The sequence below is a fragment of the Ctenopharyngodon idella genome, chromosome 9 (genome assembly GCF_019924925.1).
Source record: "Ctenopharyngodon idella isolate HZGC_01 chromosome 9, HZGC01, whole genome shotgun sequence".
NCBI lineage: Eukaryota > Metazoa > Chordata > Actinopteri > Cypriniformes > Xenocyprididae > Ctenopharyngodon > Ctenopharyngodon idella.
The window spans coordinates 20,208,913-20,236,824 of NC_067228.1; the positions used below are offsets into that span (position 1 = coordinate 20,208,913).

The following is a 27,912-nucleotide window of genomic DNA, read 5'->3' on the forward strand; positions in this document are numbered from 1 at the left end:
TCAAACATAACCTCTGTAACTTCTGTGACCTCTATAAACCAAAGACCACCAGACAAGTGCTCTTCCTCAAACATAATTCATGAGTCATACACATTTAAGCAAACAAATTTCAGCAAAAAAGATAACCTGAAAACAATCTTATATTTTAAATGATACATAATAGCACATGATGGACACATTGTGGATGTTAAACATTATTGGAAAAATGTGTTTGCAGACACCACTTGGTTTGTTGTTCATACATTTTTAATATAATATAATATAATATAATATAATAATTGTTTTGAGTTCCTCTCTGTGGTTTGCTTAGACTTCAGCTGTGAAGGAAACGTTACAGCACAGCGGTCAAACTCTTCTCTTCTGCAGCCCACCAAGTCTGAATCCAACCAAATCTCCCCACAAATTAAACAAATGCTTCCATAGTGAAAGTGACTGACAGGTGGAGAAACTCTGACCTCAAGGTTAAATAGGCATACTGTTTATTGGAATGAAGGGCTGTGTGTGTATAGATGTGTATATGTGAGGTGGGGTTGAGGGAGTCAAGGAAGACATGTGTCTTCGAAGGGCAGCGTTTACAGTGGGAATCCATGCATGCTGGAAAGGAAAATACACATGAAGTAGGAATGAGAGAGTACTGATAGAGATCACACAGTGAAAAAGAGAGAGGGAGAAACCAGATGGACCCAGAGACTTCAACATGATTTACCAAGTCTACAGACTTCCAATCGGGAATGTCTGCATAGACGTTCAAGCGGGACTGCCGTTCAGAGAAAATGGCTATATCTTGTCTTAACATGCAGATACTTAAAATCAACAGATACATGTACAGAGCCTTGCAAATGTTCTCAGATTTGTATTTATATTTTTTGTGCCAAGACTTAACCACCAGATACGCATGTATGTATAAATAAATTAATAAATAAAATGACTTTAATAATTATTAGGGGGAAAACACTCTTAGATTTGCTGTGCATACCTGGTTTTTGAAAGTTTGTCCCATTATCTGAGCAGACCTTCCGTTTAAGCATTTCATGTTCCATTTGACATTTCTCCATCAACCCTGCATGTTGATTGGTGGGGGAAAAACAAATTCAGTCTGTTACACTGTAAAATCTGTCTTGAAGTCACAACACACACAATTATACAAAGACAACTAATTTTACACTTCCATTCATGTCATATTAAATTTGGCATCTAAACTGATTAGGGTATTTTCTTCTCAAATCAAACACTTTTGACAACATAAGTATTCTTGCTTGGACCCTTTATAAATAGAGAAAAAAAAAGGGTTTCAGACATCATCTGAACTCATGCTGTAGTTTATCTTCCAGAACAGAGGAAGATATACTGTGACACATGAACTTATGAGATGGACCACACTCTGTGTGTGCGTGACAGTTGGAGAGTCATTTTTAGCAGTGATGGACAGGCACACATACAGGTGGGACACACACACACACACACACTGTGCCACGACCTAGAGTCTAAATTCTTTTTCATACATACCTCACACATACTACAAGAAAATGTAAGAAAAACATCATCATATGATGCTTATTATTAATTGTTTTTTTGTTTTTTTTTTGTAACCCCCATGTCCATTGTGATCCTCAAGGAGCTGTGTACGTGCATTTTCATGTATTTATATGAGCTTCCTGTATTCTGTATGTGTGTGTTCTACTTATGTGCAGTTGCAGTGAAAAGGTCTTTTGTCTCTTGCTTTCTCCAGACTTGGCCTACATTGCATGCATTTTTACTCAAAGTATACTGTACAAGTGTCTTTATCCCTTTGTGACCTTATGGACATTTTTATCTTTTTCAGTTTTGTTTTTTTGATCATTTTGTCTGTGTTAATGCCAACTGAATACATTTTGGCACAGGTGTGTATTTTTATTGGAATTTTACTATTTCACTCCCATTTCCTTTAAAAATCTGTTTTGCACTAAAATTTAAATTTTTACGATTTTTTACCAGATGGTGCCATTTTCTCAGGTTTGGCCTATAAAGCAAATGTGACCCTGGACCACAAAACCAGTCATAAGGGTCTTTTTTTTTTTTTTTTTAAATTGATCTTAATCAGAAAGCCGAATAAATAAGCTTTCCATTGATTTATGGTTTGTTATGATAGGACAATATTTTGATACAACTATTTGAAAATCTGGAATCTGAGGGTGCAAAAAAATCAAAATATTGAGAAAATTAGCAATGCATATCCACTCACAAAAATACATTTTTGATATATTTATGGTAGGAAATTTAAAAAATATCTTCATGGAACATGATCTTTACTTAATATCCTAATGATTTTTGGCATAAAAGAAAAATCGATAATTTTGTGGTCAAGGGTAAAATATACTCATTTTTTTTCCTGTTTTCTGCTTCTGCATATTATAAAGCCAGTTGGATAAGTTATGCAGCTATAATTGTGTGGTTGTGTTGGTATGGATGTCAGAGTGTGGTTTATATGTGTGTAATAAAAAAAATGTGTGTGTGTGCTTGTAATATTTGAGAGAGAAAACTCTTTGCAAATCACAAATCCAACCACTGTGTACCAGCGGATATTTGCTGGCATCTAATGGGGAAAATTTGGTACTGCGCCCAAACAAAATCTTACTGAAAGCTCATTTTTTGAGATATCAACCTCAAATTTGGAACACAACTTCTTTAGATTTTTGCCTTTGATTTTCTAGCAGTTTTAGAGTTCAACATGTTTCATAAAATATATTTTATATAAAATAATTTTCATAAATAATTTTCATAAACTTAAACCTCTACTATTATTATTATTATTATTATTATTTTTTTTTTTTTTCACTTTTTAAACTTTTTTTACTTCAACAATAATCTGCCAAGGGTCTTCTTTAAAATGAGGCCAAACTTAAGTCTGTGTTCCCAAGCTTCAAATTTTTTTGACACCGACATTTTTTGTCCTCTATGGACCTATGTGTAACTTTTTTAATTGACGTCACAACATGACAAGAGCAAATATATGATTAACATTTCATTGACATTTAAATGACTACACATTAAAACACTGACAAAATTATCAAAATTTGTCCTAAAACTATTAAAAGAAGAAAAGGTTCTTTCCTTTCAAAATCAATCCTTACATGATGCCCATAATAATTCTGCTTATTGTAAGTTTTAATTTACACTGCAAATGAACTTATATTGTTAAATATGAAGCCAACAAACCAATTAGTGCTTTATAAATAAAGACGCAGAAATGAAACAGCCTATGCACAATTGACCTTTGCATAGTTTATAACATTGAGTTAAACCTGTAGCCTATCCAGAAATAAATCATAACACAGCTAATAAGCAGTATCAAGCATCCGTAATGAAGAAGCAGTATAAAATATCATAAAATTCCTTGTTGCTGGGGCTTATTTCTAAAACTGAATCCTCACTCAAGTTTCTTTACTGAATTATCAATATGGAGTTTAAACGGCAAAATGTCATCTAGAATATGACCTATTAAATGTGGGGAAAAAAAAAAAATAATAAAAAAACATATCAAACCCAGCAGGAGTCTATTAGACATTCTGGGTCACTCTGTCTACTATTTGATGAAACACTCAAAGCTCTGAGTATTGTGACTGATGTGCTCATGTCTCCCAACTGCAAAGCAGTGCTGAAACACAGACTGTGTGATCTAGGTGTTCAGCGCTGCTCTGCTGAGCTCTTTGTTTTGATAGACTGAGTCGGCCACCGTGGTGCTGATGATCAATGTCGACTCTCAGAGGTCAGACAGGCAAAGGAAATTCACTCTGTCTCTTCTTAGCTAATGAGGTGGAGTGCCTTAAACAGATCCAAGAGCAGTTTATCAAGTCTTGTGCTTAACATGGTATTCTTTGAGTAACATGTATAATATTTATACACTCTTAGATGTAGAATAGATGAAGAAATACAGTAGAACTGAACTTATTGCAGTGTTCATTTTCAGATACAGCAATGAATATTTACATTACTCAGGTCCTTCATACTGTGCTTAACACAGCACCATGACCAAAATTTTATGTAAAAGTGCCTTGGTACTTTTTTGGAGCTACTGAAGTGTGGGAGATCTTAGAAATATTTAGTAGACATAGAGGTTGATGGAAAGCACAAAAGAAAGAACAAGATGTGAAGTTTGTTCATCTGTGTTTGACATACATGGCAAGACAGAATGATGTGACATGTCTCTCGTCAACTCAGTCCAACACAGCAGACATTTCTGACCCACATCAACCCAAAATCAGACTAGTGAGGCTCGAAATCAAGCTTTTTAGTCCAAGAACATTTGTAATAGACTGTTGGACAACAAAAAGTTCATAGCAAAAAATTATCAATGTATATGATTGGTGCTGTTGAAGATTTATCTTTGATACAGTGCCACAAAAAGTAATTGGACACTTAAGCCACACTCAAAAATAATATTGCATCAGTTTAAGTATGGACACACTCACATTTGACATCTAAGAAGTGTCTAAATGCACTACCGGTCAATTTTTTTATTTTAATTTTTTTGTAAAATGTCTATTAAGCTCACAAAGGCTGCATTTATTTGATCAAAATACAGTAAAACAGTAATATTGTAAATCATTGTTTCAATTTAAAAGAACTGTACTTTTATATTTTAATAATATAATTAAATATATTATATTTTAATTTGTGAATTTTCAGCATCATTACTCCATTCTTCAGTGTCTCATGATCCTTTAAAAACATTCTAATGCTGATTCGGTGCTCGAGACACATTTCTTTTTATTATCCGTGTTGAAAACAGTTGTGCTGCTTAATATTTTTCTAGAAATAATTTTTTAGGATTCTTTGATAAACAAAGTTCAAAAGCATTTATTTGAAATAGAATTTATTTGAAATTTGCTAATTTCTTTTTTAAAAAAAATATAACTTGTTTTTTTATATTTTGTTATTTAATACAACGATATTTATATCGAAGTCTGACTTAAATAGCAAAACATATTTTCGGGCCCACTGTTATGTCCATAGCGAATCAGACTGCTTGCAATACCTCGTATTTCCACGGTGCGACAGTAGCGTTCTTCTAGTGATTCAACAAGATGACAATTAGCCTTGCACCTCCAGGTGGCGTCATAGCGTTAGAATTCATGATTCTCTGCTGCACACAGAGAATGTGGACGTGCAGAGCAGACTTCGTTGTATAGATAAAAGATAACAGCCCTGGCTGAAGGACTCTGATTCACCACTGAGCTATCCCAAGGACAGAAAGAAAGGAAATTAGACATAGCGAGAAAGACCGAGTGTTTTTGTGGTCCAGGGGAGAAAAACATACAAAAGTTAAATCCCTCCCAGATATTTTGACCAAAATGAACAAACTCAGTTAGTGTGAGGCATAAATACGATTTACATCAAAAACAGAAGTCCTTTACTGTCTGATTCTATTAAAGATGACACTATTAATCGTGCCAAAAGAGCTTATGACACTTTTGGTGTTATTTTAAACTCATCTTTTGTAGAAAGACCTTTATGGTGTCTGTGCTGTGGTTGACAGTTTTCATATTAAAGTGAAATAACTTGGAATATGTACTAAAATTATGCTTGTAAGAACCAAAGCCCATGTATTAAAACTACCCAAAGCCTCTTTGATTCTTAAAAACTGAGAGCTTGAAATGTAGTAAAATATGCTTTTCTACTCAGTTACTCTCTATAACATCACATTTTCTGCAAGGGAATGTGACATGAAACCTCCAAACCACTGATCTCATATATAATTGATCTTATAATTATTTATAAAAATTTCATATTCACAGATGTGAGCTTCCAGTCAAAAAAGCTTCTTCATTCTGTGGTTCTTTGAGAAATTGGACATTTATAAAACCACCAGCCAAGTGACCAAGTGACTTCAAATAGATTCAATTATAGAGCTGCATTAAACAGAAATATAAACATGTATCATTAAAAGAAACATTTCCACATTTCCAAAGGATAGTTATATACCTCTTTTTTGATGTTTCAGAGCTGTGACCCTCATCATAAAAGTAATTATTATTGTCATTATTTTTATTATTATTATTATTAGTAGTAGTAGTAGTAGTAGTAGCAGTAGCCTAGTAGTAAAACCATTACGTAGCCTAACAATAGAAATGTTCAATTATGTTATTTAAAAGACTTTATATAAAATGTCAGATATCTTATTATTAAACACATAATAAGAAGAACAATTTGTTACAAGTTATCATTATTATGGTCATTATTATTATTAAAACAATTAAAAAAATTAAAATATCAATTTAAAACCATATATAATATCAATTTACACACAACTTTTAAAGTCTTCATATAAAATTTCAGCTATCGTATTATTAATAATAAAATATTAATAATTTACTTTTACTTGTGTTTTTTTTCCGAATAACTTTGACATTTTGTTCCGAGTACATATTTCAGTAAAACTAAAAAACAAACCACTTATCACTCCTTATCCACAACAATGTATGGAATACCACAGAATTCCCATCTAGGGGCCGCTGTGTGGTGGGAGGAGCGGAAGTTGAGGAAGTCGTGTATTAGATCGGGGAATGAAGAGCCCGTGTTTGTTTTAACTGTACGCCGCTCAAGAGTTCAGGAAGCGTCTATAAAACCATCCTGATACAAAACACACACAGTCATTAGCGCGCACTTATCAGGACTGTGACACGCGCGCGGCTGGATCAGGACACTTCTGCATTATGCATTCGGACTGCAGGCTGCTGGGATGGACGCGTCGGTAATGGTGGGCAGAGGGACCGGAGGGGCTGCGGTCTTCATCCTGATCGTCTTCATCGTACTCCTCGGTGCCAGAAGCTCGCGGGCGCAGAAGGGTACGTGATCTTCCGAGGGCGTTAAAGTTTTTATGAGTTGATAAACCTATCGTAAACGGCTTCACCGCTTCTGGGTTTGGGACTGATTGTGGTTTCAAAACAACCTCTCGGGGTGGTGTGGTGTAGTGGTAACTGAAACCAGTGGTATCTGAAAGAGTGTAGGTTCAAACCCAGGCTCGGTTCTTGAACAGTCACAGTTGTATGTTCGATCAAGACACTTATCCTCACCAGTAACTAACCAAGACCCTTAACTAGCAGGACTGAACCTGTAATAAATTCAATTGGTAAACACCTCAGCTAAATAACGGAGTCTGTGCTGTATAAGTGCGCGTACATTCTTGCATTCTCACATTGTTGCTGTGCTACAGCTGGAGCAACAGAAGAGCGTGATGACGCAACGCCTGACATGGGCCGCGCGCTGCCCCCACTGCTTTCCCAAATATGTAGTGAGTTCATTTGCTGTCCAGTGTCAAGCTGCTGCATGTAATCAGACTAACTAGCAGCTTAAAGGGATAGTTCACCTAAAAATGAAAATTATCCCATGATTTACTCACCCTCAGGCCATCCTAGGTGAATATGACTATCTTCTTTCAGACGAACACAATCGGAGATATTTGAAAATATCCTTAGTCCTCCATGGTTTATAATGGTTGTGAATGGCAGCCCAAATTCTGAAGACCAAAAAAAATGCATCCATCCATAAAAAAAGAATCCATACGACTCTGGAGGGTTAATGAAGGCCTTCTGAGGCGAATCAGTGCGTTTGTGAAAGAGAAGTATCCTTATTTAAAACTTTATAAAGTAAAATAATGAGCTTCCGGCGCGACAGCCATACACATTCGACATATGTCCAAAAAGCATTAACTTCCGCGACGTAGTACACAATGACATGACGTACTACACGTTATAGCACGTTATATGTCATTGTGTAGAACTTTATATGGCATATGAAGTTTTAAATAAGGATATTTCTCTTACACAAATGCATCGTTTCGCTTCAAAATGCCTTGATTTATTTTTTTATGGATGGGGTGCATTTTTTGTCTTCAAAATTTGGGCTGCCATTCACAACCTTTATAAACCTTGGAGGACTAAGGATATTTTTAAATAAATCTCCAATTGTGTTTGTCTGAAAGAAGATCATATATTCATATTCATATAAAGAAGTCATATTTACCTTGGATGGCCTGAGGGTGAGTAAATCATTGAATAGTTTTCATTTTTGGGGGAACTATCCCTTTAATGCTGCCTTCACGTGCTCGGAATTCGCGTAAATTCTCGAGTTTCCTAGGTAAAAATTGCACACGAACGCCCTCCATCACGACTTCAGAAGTGGGAATTATCAAATTTCCGATAGCACGTGAAGACAGCATTAGTCATTCTCAGGTAATCTGGAGTTAACTCGGTAAGTTTTTCCAATTAGTGTTACACATACAAGAACAGCACTTTTACGAAATATCATAAAAATATGCACACACAGGAGTTGAAGACTACAGATATCAGTCCTCTAGAAAAAGATGTTTGATTCTACATGGAGCGAGTTGCCCCCTCATGGATGCTGCCATCTTGATATCACATGATCTGTCATGACTGTTACTAGTTCTAAACCATTTTTTGTTCTTCAAACAAATAAAAAAAGCCATTAATATTGTTATATGTTGTCATAAAAGGTCAGATTGTCAAATGAAAGATATTTTTCATTACAGTATAAATGTATTTAATGTTACTTTGATCAATTTAATGCATCCTTGCTGAATAAAAGTATTAATGAGAAATTTTTAGTGAAACATGTGACAACTAGCCCCAGTTTCTCATACTGACTGTTATCTGAAATAGCTGACAGTACTTTCTGTGCATAAAACTTTGGAAATGTAAGGTTTGTGTGGGTGGGGGAAAGCTAAGGGAAACACTGAGACTAGAGGTGTGTGTGTGTGGGTGTGTGTGGGTGTGTGTGTGTGTGTGTGTGTGTGTGTGTGTGTGTGTGTGTGTGTGTGTGTGTGGAGGGGGCTGTTGTTTTTGCTCTGGGGGTCTGAATATTGTCCAGCAAGGATTACGTAACAACAGCGCAAGCTGAGTTTCATTCGGTGTGTAAACGCGTGACAGGCAGCGCAAGCAGCTGCAGTGCAATGCGATCTCATCTCTGTCTCTCACTTTCTCTCCTATAAAGATTCAACAAGGAGTTCTTTTGCACAATTTCCAAGCAAAATATTTCACCAAATGAAGTTTGTTTTAAGTTAAAAATAAAAATAAATCAGTTCATAATTTGGAACAAATTTTGGTACTTTTTGTTTGTCATACATTAGTAGAGCATGCAAATATCATCAAATAATGTTGATTTTACCACATCCAGATTAGATAATTCCCAAAACAGTAACGAGGAGTTTCATTCTATTATCTTGTTTGTTTTTTTGTTTTGTTTTTTTGTATATGTACCATTGAAATACCATGGTATTCTTGGAATACCATTTTAAGATCATGGTGCATGATGTATATATCAGAGTACCTTTGAATCTGAGCTCTGAAGAGTGCTTGATCATTTCTGGATGTTTTTCAGGGGACGGCTGTGGACACACAGTGTTGGGTGTGGGCAGTGGGAGCCTGGCGTCATTGGGGTACCCTCTGTCCTATCCCTCGCACTCCGTGTGTGAGTGGGAAATAAGCGTGACCGCCGGATACACAGTCCTTGTGCGCATTGCGGATCTTGATATCGATACAAACAACTGCCAGGTGTCTTACCTGCGACTTTATAATGGCATCGGACCAGGACGAACAGAAATTGGTGAGAAACACTTATGGACTTGATGTGCATTTGTTGTTTGTTTTTTTTACAGGTCCTCAGTCCCGTTTTGGGAAGAGAAAATAACTTGGTCTTTTCAAAACTTTTGTGATCCATGGCACTGTTTACACATTTGTTGCCAGAAAATTGCCAGAAACTGATGTTAAAGTCACCATGAAATCAAAATTGATGACTCTTATTTTTTTTTATGTAATCCTGCATTGTTTGTTAATAATGATTTATCCGTGCAGATCATTATATTTCAAAATTCATGTGCCCTCATAATCTTTAATAAAAAATATTAACTCTCACTCACGAGATCGCATCAATTATCAAACAACAACGATCCAATCGGTTCCCAATGGACAAAATCAAGTCCTGCCCTACATTTTTTTCTTGTTCAAGAAGCCTTTTCATTCTAATATACATCAGAATAAGGAAGAAAAGATGTTTGCAGTTTCCATTTCCTGTTGACTTTAAAAACAGGTGTAAACAGGGTCTTGGTAATGGAAACAAAACTGCTCACTAATGTACAGAATGTTGACAAGTAAATGGAAATTGAGAATTATTTTCATTTCTCTCTCTGCAGTGAAGTTTTGTGGAGGGAAGGAATGGAGAGATGCTGTCATAAAGTCGAAAGGGCATCAGGTCACCGTGCAGTTCATGAGTGGACCACAGAACAACGGCCATGGCCTCTTCCTCTCATACACCAGTAGTCAGCACACAGGTAACCAATCTGGATACATTTATTGATAGTCTTCACCTCTTTTAAAGCTTGTGCATATGCAGATCATGTACTAGGGGAGGAACGGTACACAAAAATGATGGTTCGGTACATACCTCGGTTTGGTATGTTTTCAGGGAAACAAACCCTGTTGTTTCTTATTGAACAGTGGTTTACTGAACAAACTGTCTGTCTTTCATTAAAAATGTCAGTCAATATTGCTTGCAACTGACAAAAACATACACTGCAGTTTATGGTGCTGTTGTAATTGGGGGAAGAGATTTGGAGTGCTTACTCTTTTAGGTGCAAAATGTGTTGGCAAAATATTTTAGAATAAGATTAGGATTATTGCCTTTCTATTCCGGTACTTGTCTTCAGTGTCACATGATCCTTCAGAAATCATTCTAATATGCTGATTTGATGTTCGAGAAGCATTTCTTATTATTATCAATGTTGAAAAATGGTTGTACTGCTTAATATTTTTGTGGAAACCATGACACATTTTTTCAGGATTCATTGATGAGTAGGAAGTTTTTTATTTAATTTTTTTTATTTTTTTTTTGTAACATTATAAATGTCTTTTCCATCACTTTTGATCAATTTAATGCATCCTTGCTGAATAAAAATTTAATTTATTTTTAAAAAAGCAACTTTTAAACACTAGTGTATTTATTGTCCTGTATGTGTGAAAGCTTGTTATTTTATGAATTAGTGTTGAAGTAGGCTTGGATGTCTCAGGACGCACAAAGGAGCTGCTATGGAAACTGTGTGTGTGTTTGTCCAGATGAGAGTGAGGGACATCATGCGAAACTGATTATTTCAGAAATATGTTTCTGACTCTCAGGGTGTTAGGGTTTTTCCTGGTTCCAGGGTGCGTCCTGAGAGCTTATGAATGACAGGCAGTTAATTTAACAGATGAGTCAATAAATTAAAGTCATTCAAAATAAGAGGAAATGATGTAATGGCCATTGGCTTCTTATGTCATACTGTACAAAGATGTCTTAGAGTTAGAAATGCATTCAAGCAAATAGATTTTTTCCACTTTCTTACAAATGTGAACACTTTCTTGTGCGAAATGGCCAACTCCTGAGTTTCAATCATACTCTTGTCCCTAGTTTTGGCTCGGGTTCCTCCTTTAATGTCTTTAGGATTTTTCCTCTTTACATCAGGTGAAAACATAAGTCAGAAAGTCAAGTCAAGGGTATTTATGTAGTGTTTTATACAAAACAAATTGCTTCAAAGCAGCTTTAAAGTAAAAACCAGTGTGATTGTCTCAAAATTCAATTTCTGGAATCATTAATAGCGGTTATAATAAATAGTATACCTAGGTTAAATACGCTGAATGAAGAAGAATAGCATCCATGTCTGTAGCATAAACAGTGTGTATGTTTAATATTGATGTCGAAGTTTAGTACTTAGAGAAGCCCAAAGATAAACAGCTTTGATGCGAATGCTTAGCGTAAGCATACAGCATATATAAAGGTGCGATCACACCATGTCGAAATTACCACAATTACGTGATTCCGACTTGAGATTGTAAGAAGCATTCGCATCCTTGTGGAACTCTTCCTTGTTGTGTCGTGATTTTGTCTATTGATTACTCAAATTACATCTATTCATTTTGGTGTTTATAATGTTGCCATCGAAATGCATAATTCAGAGTCTGAGCAATAGTTTTCTGAGTCCATTTCCAATTGTTTGTTGTTGTTCTGTCTCCTCTGTTTCTTTTTTGATGGTGAAACAGTATGCCAGGTTTATTGTAAAAATTCAAGGCATATATGTGAGAAAAATCTGCCTGTGTGTGTACATTACATGCTAATAATGTAATTTGTCACATGCACTGTACACATACCCTAGCGTGCACATAAAAACAAGAGTAGGCTTATACTTTGGGTTTTAAAAGATTATAGCTGTGTACGTCACACATACCCTTATGTACACGTAAAAACCGAAGCATACTTTTGGACATTTTCAATTAGTGATATGATCAAACTCTACGCATGAGATAAAGTAGTGCTAGTTATTTTTGTAATAATGTCCAATGCTTCAGGAAATATTCAGTTTGTGAAACTGCAGTGTAAGCACATTTGTGAAGGTGCTCTTTATAGCATGGTACATCCTAAGCCTCCAAATCTTTGGAATCACAGCTGTGCACTTTTGTGTTTGATGTGTTTTAACAATGACATTTGCACTTTGACCTCTCGGGCTGTCTGAGGTCAGGGGTTCACGCTGCCATGTGGGAGCTACACCTGTTTACCCCAGTACTGAGACACTGTGTGTGTGCGTGCGTGCGTGCTGTGTGTGTGTGCGTGCACAAGAGAAAGAGATCATATTTCCCATGAGTCAGGAAAGAGACAGATGAATCCATGCTGTGGGTATGAGTAATGGGTACAATAACACCACAAAATACCTTGAACCTTAGATGTGCACACACAGTCATACACACTCTAACAATTGTGGCAGGACGTTTTGTCCCACTTATATTTTATTCGGAAAAAGTAACGGATGTAAATCTAGTTGATATTGATCCGTTCATTCAGATAGAGGCTTTCACCAACAAGTATGAAACCTAATACACCAATCTGTTACACCACTTACTGAATGGCCAGCGCGCACATAACAAGCACACACATAAATGGCTGCATATTTTCTTTGTGTGGAAGGATGACATTAATCAATAGTGTCACCATGGCAACCATCTAATATGCTGCTTTATAAAATGCGTCTCTCTTCTCTCATCCTTCAGACCTCATCACCTGTCTGGAGAAAGGAGAGCACTTCAGTGAAGCGGAGTTCAGGTACCCACGTTTATAGCTGTCTGTGTGTGTGTGTGTGTGTGCGCGCGCGTTCTTGCAAATGTGTGTCTCATTTTCGTGCCCTGCATTTGCAGTAAATTCTGTCCTGCTGGATGCCTGACTGATTTTGGAGAGGTTTCGGGGACCATACCACACGGATACAGAGATGTGAGTATGCCATTATTGAGTGGATGTTAGATTAAAGGGTTAGTTCAGGCACAAATTAAAATGTTGTCATTATTCACTCACCCTCATGTTGTTCAAAACTTGTATGACTTTCCTGAAGGTGAAAGGAGACAGTTTTACTAATGCGTTAAGCACAAAGTATACTTCAGTTTTAACATGACCATTAGCATATGCATACACCCGAACGTGCAGCCTTTCAAAGTATACTCCATTTGAAAGTGTGCGCGAACACATGTGGTCAACACATGCGCACAAGTAGAAGGATTCATCCATGTCCAGTGATTGCGCTATTTCTCCAGAAGTTATGAGCGATAAAAATACATTTCTTTGTACTCTTTAAAACTTTTTAAACTAGAGTTGTGTATTATCCCCTTACTTTACTGTATAAAATGTTGTTGTTGTTGTAATCCTGGGTGCGTGGTTGTTCCGTTGTTGTTGTGTCTTTTTCTTTCTTTGTTTTGACTGTGAAAATGTTAAGCGTACTATGAAAGCTTGTTTCCGCCACTGAATAAAAAATAAAAAAGGTAATTACGACTTTTTTTCTCACAATTGCGAGTTTACTTCTTGCAATTCTGACTTTTTTCTCACAATTGCGTGATATAAACTCGCAATTGCATGTTATGCTGTCAGAATTGAGATATAAACTCGCAATTCTGACTTTTTTCTTGCAATTGGAAAAAAATGGACATTTTTCGGACATTTTTCTCAGAATTGCGAGTTTATATCTCACAATTCTGAGAAAAATGTCGAAAAATTTCCATTTTTCTCCTTAGAATTGGACTTTATAACTCGCGATTGCAACTTTATATCCAGCAATTCTGAGAAAAGAAGTCAGAATTGCGAAATGCAAACACAATTCTGAGGAAAAAAGTCAGAACTGTGAGATAAAAAATTTTTTTATTCTGTGGTGGAAACAAGTTCTATACTTAAGTTTTGACGTGAACGCTAATGATTGTGTACAGCCAAACACATAGTCTTTTAAAGTGTACTGCATTTGATAGCGGCACAAACACATGACACATGACGCACACTAGAAAGTTTTATCTTAACTAGTGTCTGTGCTTTTTCTCTATGGAATGGCAAATGCAAATGTCCTTTTTTAAACTAGAGTTCTGTTTATCTCTTAATTCCCCTCACACATGGTTTGTCAACGCGGCTGTCAATTGTTGTTGCGGTCATGTGTAGTTTGTTATTGCTGTTCTGCCTCCTTCGTTTTTTTCGGATTGTGAAACCACAGCCAGGCCACTGTTGGCACCTTGTGGACAAACTAATTTGTGCAAAAATCAAGGCACACATTCGAAACTGTCTGTGCACTTACAAATGAGCATACTACGCTACGTTGAATAGGGGTCAAAGCTTTCAAGCTTCAAAAATGAAGTAAAAGCACTCTAAAGTCATCTTAAAAGTGCTCCATTTGACTTGTGCACTATATTCCAAGTCTTCTTTAGCTGTACCAGCAAACGACTGACAATTTGAGAACCACTGCGACCAGATTGAGTCATTGAGTTCACTGAAAATATCTGACTCAGACAAACCAGACACCTCTCAGGGTTCTCTTGCTTCTGCATTATATTCTTTGTTTAACTGTGGTGATTCAGTTATTGCTCTTCAAAATAAAATATTCTCTTTGGATCCATGTTTGAAATGTTCCATCTGAATTCTTCACATTCTTCAGCGATGTTAATAAAAAATTATCCTTCATTCCATAAGTAAAGTGTGGTAAAATTATTTAGAAATTCTTTCTTCAGTGAATTGCATCATTTTTGAAAAGGTTGGTCATTATAAACATTGGTGGCCACAGAAAAGTGTCTTTCAGGCTCTTGAGGTTGCACAATTGCACAGAGAAGCGATTCTGTCATGTAATGTTTAACTGTTTGTTTATACTTCAAAGCAAAAGCATATTTTAAACGCTTATTTAATTTAGCGTTTCTGCCTGCTTTCTTACCAGACTTCCATTGTAAATGCACCGCCTATTAATGTTTTTACAAATTAAGTCAAAATTATTGTGACCACACACTGTCTTAGCTGTACATTAGGTCATTTCTGATGACCTCATCACTGCTTTAATGCTTCCTGCTTGCTTTAAACTGGATGATTTCACATGTGAATTTACACAATAGGCTGTTGTCTTCTGAGAGCATGTTTCAAGCTTGAACATGGTTGAGTTTGAGGGAAAGACAGAGTGAGAAGCAAGCGTTCTTTTGAAGTTTAGTCATTGTAAATGATTCTGTGTGTCACTTTCAGAGCTCTTGGTCTCTCAGGGGCGTGTTGGTATGCGCGTCTGCGTGTTTGGATGGATGTGCGCGTGTTTTTATGTGTGTATGACAGCGTGTTTCCCGGGGAGATGTTAGATCAGGTTTGGCTGAATGGTTTTCTAATGCAGACCAGCTGACAACAGTCTTGTTTCTCAGCTCAGATACACCCTCAGAATTAGTGTGGGGCCCATATGACGCTTTGTGAACTTGTGTGTGTGCTGTGTTTTTTGTGGCAAGAGCAGTGTTTTATTTTGCCCAGAGGAAGTGGTGTATGTTTGCGGTGTCGTTGTGTGTGGGTGTTGAGAGTTTGCCTAGTGTGTGTGTGGGTGTTGAGAGTTTGTCTAGTGTTTGTGGTCTCTTATTGGTTTGGAATACCAACTGTGTGTGTGTGTGTGTATAATCAAAACTGTCATTTTGATTTTTTTCTTTTCTCTCTCTTTTTAAACTAGCAATTTTACTATTATTCCAGTGCCTGGCAGCAAGTGGCTCTGGCCATGTACACACTGCAGATAGATGCAGTTGTCATTTCTCTTCTGAGAGCTTGAAGTCCTCCTGCTTATGAGTTGTCGTGATTTCACTATAATGTGCATTCGAGTGTCACTGTAAATATAAGTGAAACATAAAACACGCATCTGTGGATCAGATTGTTTATTAGGAGTGTTTTTCTTTCTGACAGGCTTACAAGACAACACGTGCATTACAGACATTTCAGCCTTAACTAAAGTGTGCAGTCTTGATTATTTATTTGTTTAATCCTTTAGACACATAGGCAGCTTATTAAGAAACACATGAAGCTTTTAAAGCTCTAATTCAACAAGATTGAGGGAAGGATGTACATTAGGTGTGTAAATGATACTTGCATTTTATCCTTTATGTGCTGCCACAGCAGATGGCTAATGTGGTACATTTCCTGTCACCTCATAAGCTGCTAAATGAGTTGTATTTTCTGGCAAGCTTTATTGCTGCTATTCTTCAATAGTCTCCAAAATGCATGTAGAATAACACTGTATAGTCAACATTCACAATTGAAACCTAACTCCAATATCAGCTTGCATCTGACATGATTCTTTAATGGACACAGACATATTTGGTTTCAGAATTCACTAAAAATTCATGTTGACAACCAAATTTTCAATAAATCTACAAAGTAGCAGAACTGAACTGAGTGATGAGAGTAGAAAAAAGCAGAAGATATTAAAATTCTGTCATCATTTATTCACCCTCATGTCATGACTAACTTTCTTCTGTGTAAAAAACGTTTTGAAAAAGTCTATATACAGTAAAAGTCAGTGGGGTCCAATCTTGTTTTTGACCCCATTGACATTCGTTGTGGACAAAACAGTTGAAACATTCTTCAGAACATCTTATTTATCTTATTTTGTGTTCCGTGAAGTCATAAACATTTGGAACAACCTGAGGGTGAGTAAATAATGTCCAAATTTTTAGTTTTGGGTTAACTATCCTTTTAATGAGCAAAAACTAAGTGGTACATGTCTGTCAGCTGTAGTTTACTAAGACTTACAGGATAATAATATGTTTCTGGTCACTAATGTTAGGTTGTTGAATAACACCTCATATGTTGCTATGGTTTTCACTATGTCAGCAGCCCCGAGTTTAAGGTTATAAGAGCGAATCATATATTCTGTACACACAGAAAGATAATTTAAAGGACTTATTATGCAAAATTCACTTTTATAAGGTGTGTGTAAACAACCAGCTTATAATGATGAAAATCCACCCACTCCTTTTTTTATTTTTTATTTTTTTTTATTTTTATTTTTTTATAATCCCATCAATCATAAACGGTCTCTCTAAACACGTGGTTCCAGATTTCCCCCTACTCTTACGTAAAAGTATGGGGAAACCCCGCGCATGACTGGTGACGATCTGCTCTATTAGCATAGATACCACCCTGAGTGAGCCGCAGCAGTCTGCCATTTCTGTTTCCTCGCTGTAGCAGCTGGAGATATACAATAACTTAGGGTGACCATATGTGCCATTTTCCCAGGACGCGTCCTGTCCAGGTTTTCTAAGTTGCATAAAATGTCCCGGTTTTGGTTTTGTTTTCATATTTGCGGAAGGTAATGACTGAAAAATAATTTGACCAATAGCATGCATTATACATAATCGACCAATCGTGGCTTGCGAGAAGGCTGGATCTACAGAGAACGGTCAAAGCATTGCAAATACGACAACATTTTAATGCATTGCATGAAGACTGTCAATAAGAACAGTGGCTTGCACAGACCTCCGTGTAGAAATCTCGTTCCGGGGGCACATCGATATGACCACTTTCACGATTAAAGAGGCAAGGGCTCAAGCCATTTTAGGCAATTTAGAAATCCTGGACAGGACGCGTCCTGGGAAAATGGCACATATGGTCACCCTACAATAACTGTGCCAAAAAACATTAGAAATGTTCTGTTATTGGATGTATCAATGAACATAAGAGTCTCCATTATAGACTCACAGAGTCACTGAGGACACCATGCTTGAATTTCATTTATGAAGGAAATATGCTGAAAAGTTGGTAAAGTGTTATATATTTGCGCAAATCATTTTACGTCGAACTGCTTCATAAATAAGGGTCAGTTCAAGGCTGGATTTTCATGATAGGATAGGAAAAAAACAGATTTTTCATAATCCATTACTCCAGTCTTTAGTGTCACATGATCCTTCAGAAATCATTCTAATTTTAAATCATTTCAAATTTTACTGTCTAAGAAACATTATTATTGTCAATGTTGAAAACAGTTGTGCTGCTATTTTTGTGGAAACTGTGATACATTTGTTTCAGAATTCTTTGATAAATGGAAATGTCAAAAATACAACATTTATTTGAAATGGGAAATCTTATGTAACATTATAAATGTCTTTACTGTCACTTTTAAAGACTTTAATGCATCCTTGCTGAATAAAAGCATTAATTTCTTTCAAAAAAAAAATCATACTGACCCCAAACCTTTGAACAGTATTGTATACGCATTTGTCATTCCCAAAACTTTGCTAAGTGTATGTGTCCTGTGAGAACTCTGTGTGTAACTCAGTCTAAACTCTGGAAGAAGTTCCTCTAATGAATGAATCATCCATCATTCTTTATCACAGTGGCATAAATGATACCACTGCAGTTCTGCTTCAAGGATGTGACCTCATCATGCCAAATCGCAGCTTGTGGGTTTTAGGTGAGTGAGTCAGTGTCAGCTGTCTTAATGTCTCACCGTCTCTTTCTGCAGTCTTCTCCACTCTGTCTGGCCGGTATTCATGCGGGTGTGGTCTCCAACACTCAGGGGGGGCAAATCAGTGTGGTCAGCAGCAAAGGCATCCCACACTACGAAAGCTCACTGGCTAACAATGTGACATCTGTGCCGTGAGTAACCCATTTGCATTCTTGCTTGCTTTCTTCATGGGAAAATCTATTTCATTTGATTACCAGGCTTGCAAGGCATTGCAGTTTTTAAATTTCTCTAAACTTTGTTTTCTTATTCTTTCTGCAAATCAATTCTGTTGAACTGCTTAATGCAGGGGTTTTCAAACTTTTTGATGCCAAGGACCACCAAATATGCTGATCCACTTGCAAGTGACCCTCTTCCTAGAACATAAATAGACAACATATGTAATTATATGAAAATATTAAGTTTTAAGATTTTATGTATATATATTTCATTTTTCATCATACATTTTCATATATCCATTGTTTTTTTTTGTTTTTTTTTACAATTATAGAATGTCTAATTGCAAGTTTTCTAACTAATAAAAATGTCTGTCTTTCTTGAACTTGTACTTACAAGTTGGAAAGCGTTTTATGATTTTACAAGATTTTATGAAAGCTATAGTCATATATTGCACTTTTTTTTTGTTTTTCAGTATTTTGAAAGAGCGTATAGGCCTAGAGGTGAATTAATGTAGTGATTAAGTACTGTCATAAACATCAAAGGAGCACATGGACCCATCTTGGCATTATGAATCGTTAGTTGCCATAGAAACAAATACTTTCTGAGTCAGAGGACCCGAACTGCTTTAAATTGTCATCTGGTAATTATGGTAATTCCGACATGACGTGAACACAGCATAAGTGACAGCTTAACATTTGCATACTGGATGCATTTATTTGCAACCCTCTACAGCCGTCTACACCGCAAAAATCTAGCATTGTGTGTTTATTCTCATGTACAAATCTAGATGCATGCTGTGTGCAAAACATTTCTGATGCAGCATTTAATTTAAACCGAATCGAAGCCCACAACCTAAACTTACTGAAGTATTTTGCTGCTTTGCAAGCATTGGTATTTCCTTCTGGAAATGCAAACCTAGTCTTATCCCTCTCTTTAGTTGTTCTTTTTTTTTTTCTTTTCTTTTTTTTTTTTTTTTTCTTTTCTCCATGTAATAAACTGATTGATTGGTAGACAGAATGATAGATATGTGTCTTTCTCCCTCTTACAGTGGAAATCTATCCCCCAGCCTTTTTACTTTCAAGACTAGCGGTGAGTGAATCAGTAATGTATCAAACCTTTTGCCTTCTCTATTTATTGGATGTGCAGTACCCTCCAGAAACCAAAATAGTTTTAAAAAAAAAAATGTTTATATAACTTCAAGATTTAATAAAGAAGTTTGTTCTTTTTTCCTGTCACTTTTATAGAAATGACCTATACCTTGAAGATCTAATAATAGAAACTTTCATTTTCTCTCTCTGTAAGGTTGCTATGGCACTTTGGGTTTGGAGTCGGGGGTGGTCAGCGACTCTCAGATCACAGCCTCATCGGAGTGGGAATGGGGCGGTCACGGAAAGGAGCCCACTGTCTGGGGCCCCACAGGGGCCCGCCTCAAAACACTGGGACGTCCGTGGGCAGCAGCCAACAGCGACACAAAAGAATGGATTCAAGTGGACCTGAAGAAAGAGAAAAGAATAACAGGTAGAGTTTGTGTATGAGAGAGAAAAGATCAGTGTTTTTTCATCTACTGCATGTCTTGATTGATCAATCAGTTGAATTTACTTCTCAGGTATTATGACCACTGGCTCCACCCTCCCAGAATATCAGTTTTACATTTCGTCCTATGAGGTGTTATATAGCCATGATGGACAGCAGTGGAAACCCTATCAGGAAGTGGGATCAGATAAGGTATGGAGGATTACCTTAGTACTCTGGAGGATGTAGTACTGAAATAAACCTAAAAATACAAAAATCGAGTAAAATGATACATTTTTAATTACACTTTCTTTTAAGTATTCAAGCGTTAGTTCACCCAAAAATGAAAATTCTGTCATTTATTACTCACCCTCATGTCGTTCCACACCCGTGAGACCTTCGTTAGTCTTTGGAATGCAAATTGAGATATTTTTGTTGAAATCCGATGGCTCCGTGAGGCCTGCATAGGGAGCAATGACATTTCCTCTCTCAAGATCCATAAAGCTACTAAAAACATATTTAAATCAGTTCATGTGAGTACAGTGGTTCAATAATAATATTATAAAGCGATGAGAATATTTTTGGTGCGGCAAAATAACGACTTCTATAGTGATGGCCGATTTCAGAACACTGCTTCAGGAAGCTTCGGAGCGTAATGAATCAGCGTGTCGAATCAGCGGTTCGGAGCGCCAAAGTCACGTGATTTCAGCAGTTTGGCGGTTTGACATGCGATCCAAATCATGATTCGACATGCTGATTCATAACACTCTGAAGCTTCATGAAGCAGTGTTTTGAAATCGGCCGTCACTATATAAGTTGTTATTTTGTTTTTTTTTTGGCGCACCAAAATATTCTCGTTGCTTTATAATATTAATATTATACCACTGTACTCACATGAACTGATTTAAATATGTTTTTAGTACATTAATGGATCTTGAGAGAGGAAATGTCATTGCTCCCGATGTAGGCCTCACGGAGCCATCGGATTTAAACAAAAATATCTCAATTTGCGTTCCGAAGATGAACGAAGGTCTTACGGGTCTGGAACAGCATGAGGGTGAGTAATAAATGACAGAATTTTCATTTTGGGGTGAACTAACCCTTTAACTGTAGGTTTATTTATTATCAACATATGGTCCCATCCACCATCTTGATTTTTATTATTTATATATATATATATATATATATATATATATTATAGATAATTATATATATATATATATATATATATATATATATATATATATATATATATATATATATATTATAGATAATTATATATATATATATATATATATATATATATATATTATAGATAATTTTTTATTTATAAAATATTATATTTTATATTTATTTATAATATTTTATATCATTTTCATTTTTTTGCAATTGAATTTGGCCAAAACCAGGTATCTTAAAAGGCAGCATAAGTTGACTAGCATATTCAGCTCAGTAGCTTTTGAAACAGAGCATGTGTTTTGTTGTCCATTCTTCTTTGTGTTTGGGGTATTAGGCAGTCGTATTGTAACTGCTGCAGAATGACATCACTGTTTGTATATTTCCAGGAAAAAGGGTTTTACATTCCTGTGTTTTAAGGAGCCTGAAATTAAAGTGCACTCTGGTCATTAATAATGAATGTCCATCGACTGTCAGGGAGCTTAACGAGAAGCGCATTGATTAGGCATAAATAAGATGGACCTTGGTCTGAGGCCAAATGTTCTTTGTTGCCAAGACGTGTCCTTGTGTCTCTAAAACAGATTTTCCAAGGCAACACCAACTATTTCCAGGAAGTGCGGAACAACTTTATTCCTCCAATTGAAGCACGGTTTATCAGAATATGTCCCTTCCAGTGGCACCAGAGGATTGCCCTTAAAATGGAGCTGCTGGGCTGCCAACCGCATGCAGGTGAGACTAATCTGAGAAATCTGTCTCCGATTTGGCCAATTAGCCATGCTAAACATGATTGGATCTCTTTCTGTTGGTCAGCGAGGCCAAGAATCCTCCATCCAACCTCTCCTCCTCCTCGCAGAAAAAGCACAGTGCCCCCCCTGCAGGAAAGGACGACACACACGCCCAACATCCGAAACACCACCATGCCTCCACACTCTCATGATGGTATAAAACATTCTTCATTCAGTAAATTAACATGTGAGCTAGTGAGCTGCCTTTCCATATATACATATATATGCAATGGCATCTACTTTCTATAAGGGGCAATTCATTTAAAAATGCAAGATGCAGGGCTGTGAAATGAAAAAAGTTCATGTTTTTTAAAAGTTGAACTACTTTTAACTTGAGCACCAGGTTTTTAGAACGCTGTTAAACATGTCCGTCTAGTGCATGTTTACATGGAAAAACAACAGTTCTATGTGAACTGCCCCTCAGGCAGCATTCTTAGTGAAATGGAACCTCATAAATTACTGATTTGAAGATGCAAACGAAGAGCTTCTCATATGAAGTGCACTCATTTAGGGTTTACAGTTGATTCAAGCAGTCTCATTTTAGCATGTTGCTAAGTTAACAAATACAAACCACATGCAAAAATTGGGTGAAATTGTCCAATTTTAATTTGTTGAATCAATCTATCAATATGGTTTAAAGGAACACACCACATTTTTTGAAAATAGGCTCATTTTCCAACTCCCCTAGAGTTAAACAGTTGTTTTACCGTTTTCGAATCCATTCAACCGATCTCCGGGTCTGGCGGTAGCCCTTTTAGCATAGATCATTGAATCTGATTAGACCGTTAGCATCTCGCTCAAAAATGACCAAAGAGTTTCGATATTTTTCCTATTTAAAACTTGAGTCTTCTGTAATTACATTGTAATTACCGACGGAAAATGAAAAGTTGAAATTTTCTAGGCCGATATGGCTGCTACCCATGGTACGGCAGCAAAGTTCCTTGATTATTACGCTGGAATGAGCGTATAGTTCCTAGCCATATCAGCCTAGAAAATCACAACTTTTCATTTTCCATCGGTCTTAGTACACAATGTAATTACAGAAGAGTCAAGTTTTAAATAGGAAAAATATCGAAACTCTTTGGTCATTTTTGAGCGAGATGCTAACGGTCTAATCAGATTCAATAATCTATGCTAAGCTGCAGCTAAAAGTGGTACCGCCAGACCCGGAGATCGGCTGAATGGATTCGAAAACGGTAAAACTCAACTGTTTAACTCTAGGGGAGTTGGAAAATTAGCCTATTTTCAAAAATAGTGGCGTGTTCCTTTAATACTGAATACAATATTTATAATCAATCCTTAAATCAATGTCATCTTGCGTGAAAATTTCTAAATTGATTTCTGGGATTTCATCCACAAAGTGCACAAGCAGTGCTACCTTAGATAGTGGTAGGTTTATAGTATTAAAATATGGTTTATAGGCTGATATTAGTGATTTTTTTTTCTTTCTTTTTTTTTCTCAGTATCAGTTTTGTGCATGCTTATTTCCCAATTTAACATTTAAATTACCTTTGCCATCAACTTAGTCACTTGAATTTAATATTTTAAACACTAATAAAAATGTAATAACACTATTAAATGTTATCTTTAACATATCTACATTTGTATACAATTTGTATAAATATCCCTTTTTTCATGCTGTTCATTATAATTTTGTGATGGTAAAATTCACTTGCAGCATTTAAAACATTTGATTTTATTGTTTTATTTTTCATTTATTCAGACACAATAGTATACATTTTAATATTTAAAATTGGTTATCAGCTTTAACATTAAAATGGAATAGCCTTTATGTCAGAAGCATGCTTATGACACCTAAAAATAGTGTGTAGGTAGGCAGCTCACTAGGGTTTGAACAGTTCTAATGCTATGTAATTAATGTGCTGTGTAAATGTTACAGAGGTGGCGCTGGTGGCAGTGTTGGTCCCTGTGTTAGTGGTGGTTCTGACAACCCCGGTGTTAGTGATGGTGTGTTCGTGGCTATGGAAGAACAGGTCAGTAAAAAAAATGTTTAGGTATCTCAAATTATTTGCTATCTGAATAGTAAAAAAAAAAAAAAAAAAAATCACCAGCCAAAATATTTCAGCTTCATTTTAAAGCTTTGTTGTTAAAACTTGATGTGGGTAGGCCTAAAAAACTACTGGTTTCAGATAATATGTTCACCATCTGCATTCAAACCTACAGAAAAAGCCCCGAGGTGACTTATGACCTTCCACACTGGGAACGCACAGGTGCGTCTGTTCTCACTTGTTTCCTCTTATGCATTTTCACCTACGTGAATTATTAAATGTGTGTGAATGTGTGTTTTAGTGTGGTGGAAGAGTATGAAACAGTTGTTGCCCTCTAAGCTGGATGGAGACGACTGTGTTCGTTACAGTTCCACGGCACGAGTGGACCACCAGAGACCCCGAGTGGAGCCTGCAGGTACACATACAAACAAACTGTTAAACTTAGTTTTATGTTCTCCAACAAACCCTTTACCAGTATATTTTCTGCCTTTTCCATCTGCGTAGAATATGCCCAACCGCTTGTCACCGGTACCATGGCCTCTCTCGGACAAAGGTCAACGTTTAAACCTGAAGAGGCTGATGCCCCTGAGTATGATGCACCTATTCCCCAGGAACATTACCATGCTTACGCTGAGCCCCTTCCTGCTTCTGGCACTGAATACGCCACGCCAATCATGATTGACAGGGCTAACCATCTATCAGGAGGCACTCTACCATTCAGGGGCCGTGGTTTAGTGGCTCGGACAGACAGCAGCCAATCAGCAAGCTCAGCCTATGACACACCCAAGAGCACATCTGACCAAGCCACACCCACTGAGGGACAGTTGTACCAAGTACCACAGAATACCCACAATGCACCGTGTCAGAAAATAGACTGACCAATCACAGAAGAGTGGACACTTTTGGAAACCCTCGGCTGAACACTACCTTTCCTAAAAATCTGCAGATCAGATCAGAATGTGCGCAAACGTGCCGCTTCTAGCCATCTCAAATTGTACGCCGCGCAAGTCCTATCACTGAAATAACACAAAGGAATGTCAGGAGAGAGAGAACAGCAGAGATCTCGTTACACTACTGTGTTTGGTGGGTGTTTTGTTTGTTCATGCATCTAAATGTGTGTGTACGAGTGCATATATGTGACTATGCTCTGCTATCAAACTGTGAGTCTTTAGATATCTGTGCATTTTTCTGAGAGCGGAGATGTATTCATCTCGGTCGCTCATTGTAAGGCACATTTTTCCCCCTTAGGCAAAGATATTTTCAACAAAACCGCCCTCATGCACAATAACAAATGATCGAATTTCAGATTAATAGACAAACACTCTCATAATAACACTGTGATTCACTGTCATTTTGCACTGTTGTATTGTATTCTGCTGTTACATAGGTGCCTTCTTTGTGACATAGCAACACATGCCTGTGCTGGTTTCTCTACTTCTGTTCCAAAACCTAGTGAGTTAACTTGCTTTGTACTGCTTTAATAGACAGCTTCCTTAATACTGCAGTCTAACAACTTATAGGTGTGTAAATTAGATGTTTAATAATGATTCAGACTGACATTGATTCTCTTAGCAAGCATTGTGATATTTACAGATACCTCAAAACATGCTGTGATACATTTACAGTTTGATTAGATTAAGGGGCTTGCGACCGATATTGATATTATATGCCTATTTTAGACATTTTATTAACTTACTAAAGCAACCAAAATATAACATGAACATTTCATCTCTAAAATGAATCATGAAAATCATCAGTTGCTTATGCAATGAGATAACCATTGACATCAGTCAAGAACCTATTTAGACATCACACATTGTTTTCATTTGTAATGCAATTCCTAGCAACAAGGCAACTGTTTCTGCTTACTGAGTTTGTTGTGTTCAGAATGACTCAGTTTACAAAGTCAACGAGTTTATGATGCCTTGACTTTTGAAACCTGTTTAGATTTGAAAAGCGTGTAGTGTATTCCAGCCTTTAGATGTCGTGCTTTAGATAGGAAGCAACTCCCCTGCTCAGTTAATAGTTTGATGTTAGCATGTTGCTAAGCTAACACCTCAGTACTCTAATAATTGCAAAAATACTTTGTACACACAAATATTGGTCAAAATAGTCCATTTCTTATATTTAACTAGTTTTTACTAATAAATTTTAGTATTGAATGATATATGTGGTTATTTAAAATCATCAGAACATTTGTATCCACTCGTCCGCCATTTTGGATTCATTTTTTCATTTGTCATTGCAGTAAGCCTACCTTTTGGAGAAAAAACATGACTGTGATGCCTTAAAACTCTGTCTTGGTAGGCAGCTTACAAGGTTTTGGAACAGATTTTGTTGTAGATTTTTCATCATTTAGTTAAATCTGAATTAATTAAAAGTAGGACAGATTGACAGACATTTATTCAGCACAGGAACTAGCAAGGCCTTTATTCAAAAAGAAAAAAAAATGGTACAGCAATGGTGCTGGTGCTGCATTTTTAAATTCCATGGAAAAGTCCTCTGTGCATGACTGCGCATACACATTTTTGCCAAATATATCTTTAGTCATGCACATGAAAACTTGTGCCATGCAAAGATCCATTTTTCCTGCTGATGTTTCCTGCTTGTATTAATACTCCCAAACCACTAACAGGTCACGTTTAAGCTACCGAGCATGCACTGCTTCCATGGTTACACTGTCCTAATGGATACTTTACGAAAGTTGACCCTATAGTGGTCAAAGGTTAAAGAGCAAAATACAGGATGCCAACAGTCTTGCCTATAATAGGATTCACTCTGTGCCAAGTTGTCTTTATATCTTGTTTTTTTTTGTTTTGTTTTGTTTTTTGGGGATTGTTGACTTGAAGACCAAACAACCTGATGGATAATTAGTCCAAACATATTATCCATTCGATTTAATGTTATCAGACCAAACATTGCCTCACGCTATGGATTTTGGATACCAGGATGTTGCATGTTCAAAGTCAGATTTGTACACTGTTACATTTGTCATTTACTACAATATCTGACAAGTCATATTTCGGTACTTGCGTTAGTTTACTGGCTTAAAGCAATGAACTGTCCACAGTGGTGGCACTATGGACATGTATGTGTGTTTCAATGTCTTTGTGAGTTTAAAAGTATACCAGATTCAGTCGTGTTTGTGCATGTCTGCTTATAGTTTTTGAAATCTTATCAGAGTTGTATGTAATGTGTTTCTGTGCACTGTATCCACAAGCCTGTGTGTGTTCATGTGTGTCTGCCATTCACTGTACATCTGTCTCTAAATGATGATTGGTACTGTAGATTGATTGTATAGAAAAACAATTTTAAAATTTTAAATTGAAGTTTTATTAAAAAATAAAATGTAATTACAAGAAATTCATTTTTATACCACTGAATTATTTTTTTTTCCCAACATCAATATTTGTGTGTATATATATATATATATAATTTAAAAGGTGCTATCACAATAACTTTTTCAATATTTTAATTA

General features: G+C 36.4%; 1 protein-coding gene across 3 annotated transcripts; it reads left to right on the plus strand.

Moving 5' to 3' along the window:
- Positions 1–6,483: 6,483 nt before the first annotated feature.
- On the plus strand, positions 6,484–27,801 carry dcbld2 (discoidin, CUB and LCCL domain containing 2). 3 transcript variants are annotated; one of them, XM_051905457.1, is made up of 15 exons: positions 6,486–6,824; positions 9,379–9,603; positions 10,190–10,327; positions 13,071–13,122; positions 13,215–13,287; positions 18,794–18,927; positions 20,001–20,041; positions 20,255–20,470; positions 20,559–20,677; positions 22,222–22,369; positions 22,451–22,579; positions 24,326–24,419; positions 24,610–24,656; positions 24,736–24,849; positions 24,939–27,801. In XM_051905457.1, the coding sequence occupies exons 1-15, from the start codon at positions 6,719–6,721 to the stop codon at positions 25,310–25,312; spliced, it is 2,010 nt and encodes a 669-aa protein (XP_051761417.1). In that variant the 5' UTR covers positions 6,486–6,718; the 3' UTR covers positions 25,313–27,801. The 3 variants fall into 3 exon arrangements, with proteins under 3 accessions (XP_051761416.1, XP_051761418.1, XP_051761417.1); XM_051905456.1 differs by having other exon boundaries at positions 6,484–6,824; positions 22,222–22,579; XM_051905458.1 differs by lacking the exons at positions 24,610–24,656; positions 24,736–24,849; positions 24,939–27,801 and having other exon boundaries at positions 6,484–6,824; positions 22,494–22,579.
- The last annotated feature ends 111 nt before the right edge of the window (positions 27,802–27,912 follow it).

Coding starts and splice junctions, on each gene's coding strand:
- dcbld2 (XM_051905456.1), top strand. CDS start 6,719: ATGGACGCGTCGGTAATGGTGGGCAGAGGGACCGGAGGGGCTGCGGTC. Junction 18,928..20,000: donor AACAATGTGACATCTGTGCC/GTGAGTAACCCA, acceptor TCCCTCTTACAG/TGGAAATCTATCCCCCAGCC. Junction 20,471..20,558: donor GAAAGAGAAAAGAATAACAG/GTAGAGTTTGTG, acceptor TTTACTTCTCAG/GTATTATGACCACTGGCTCC.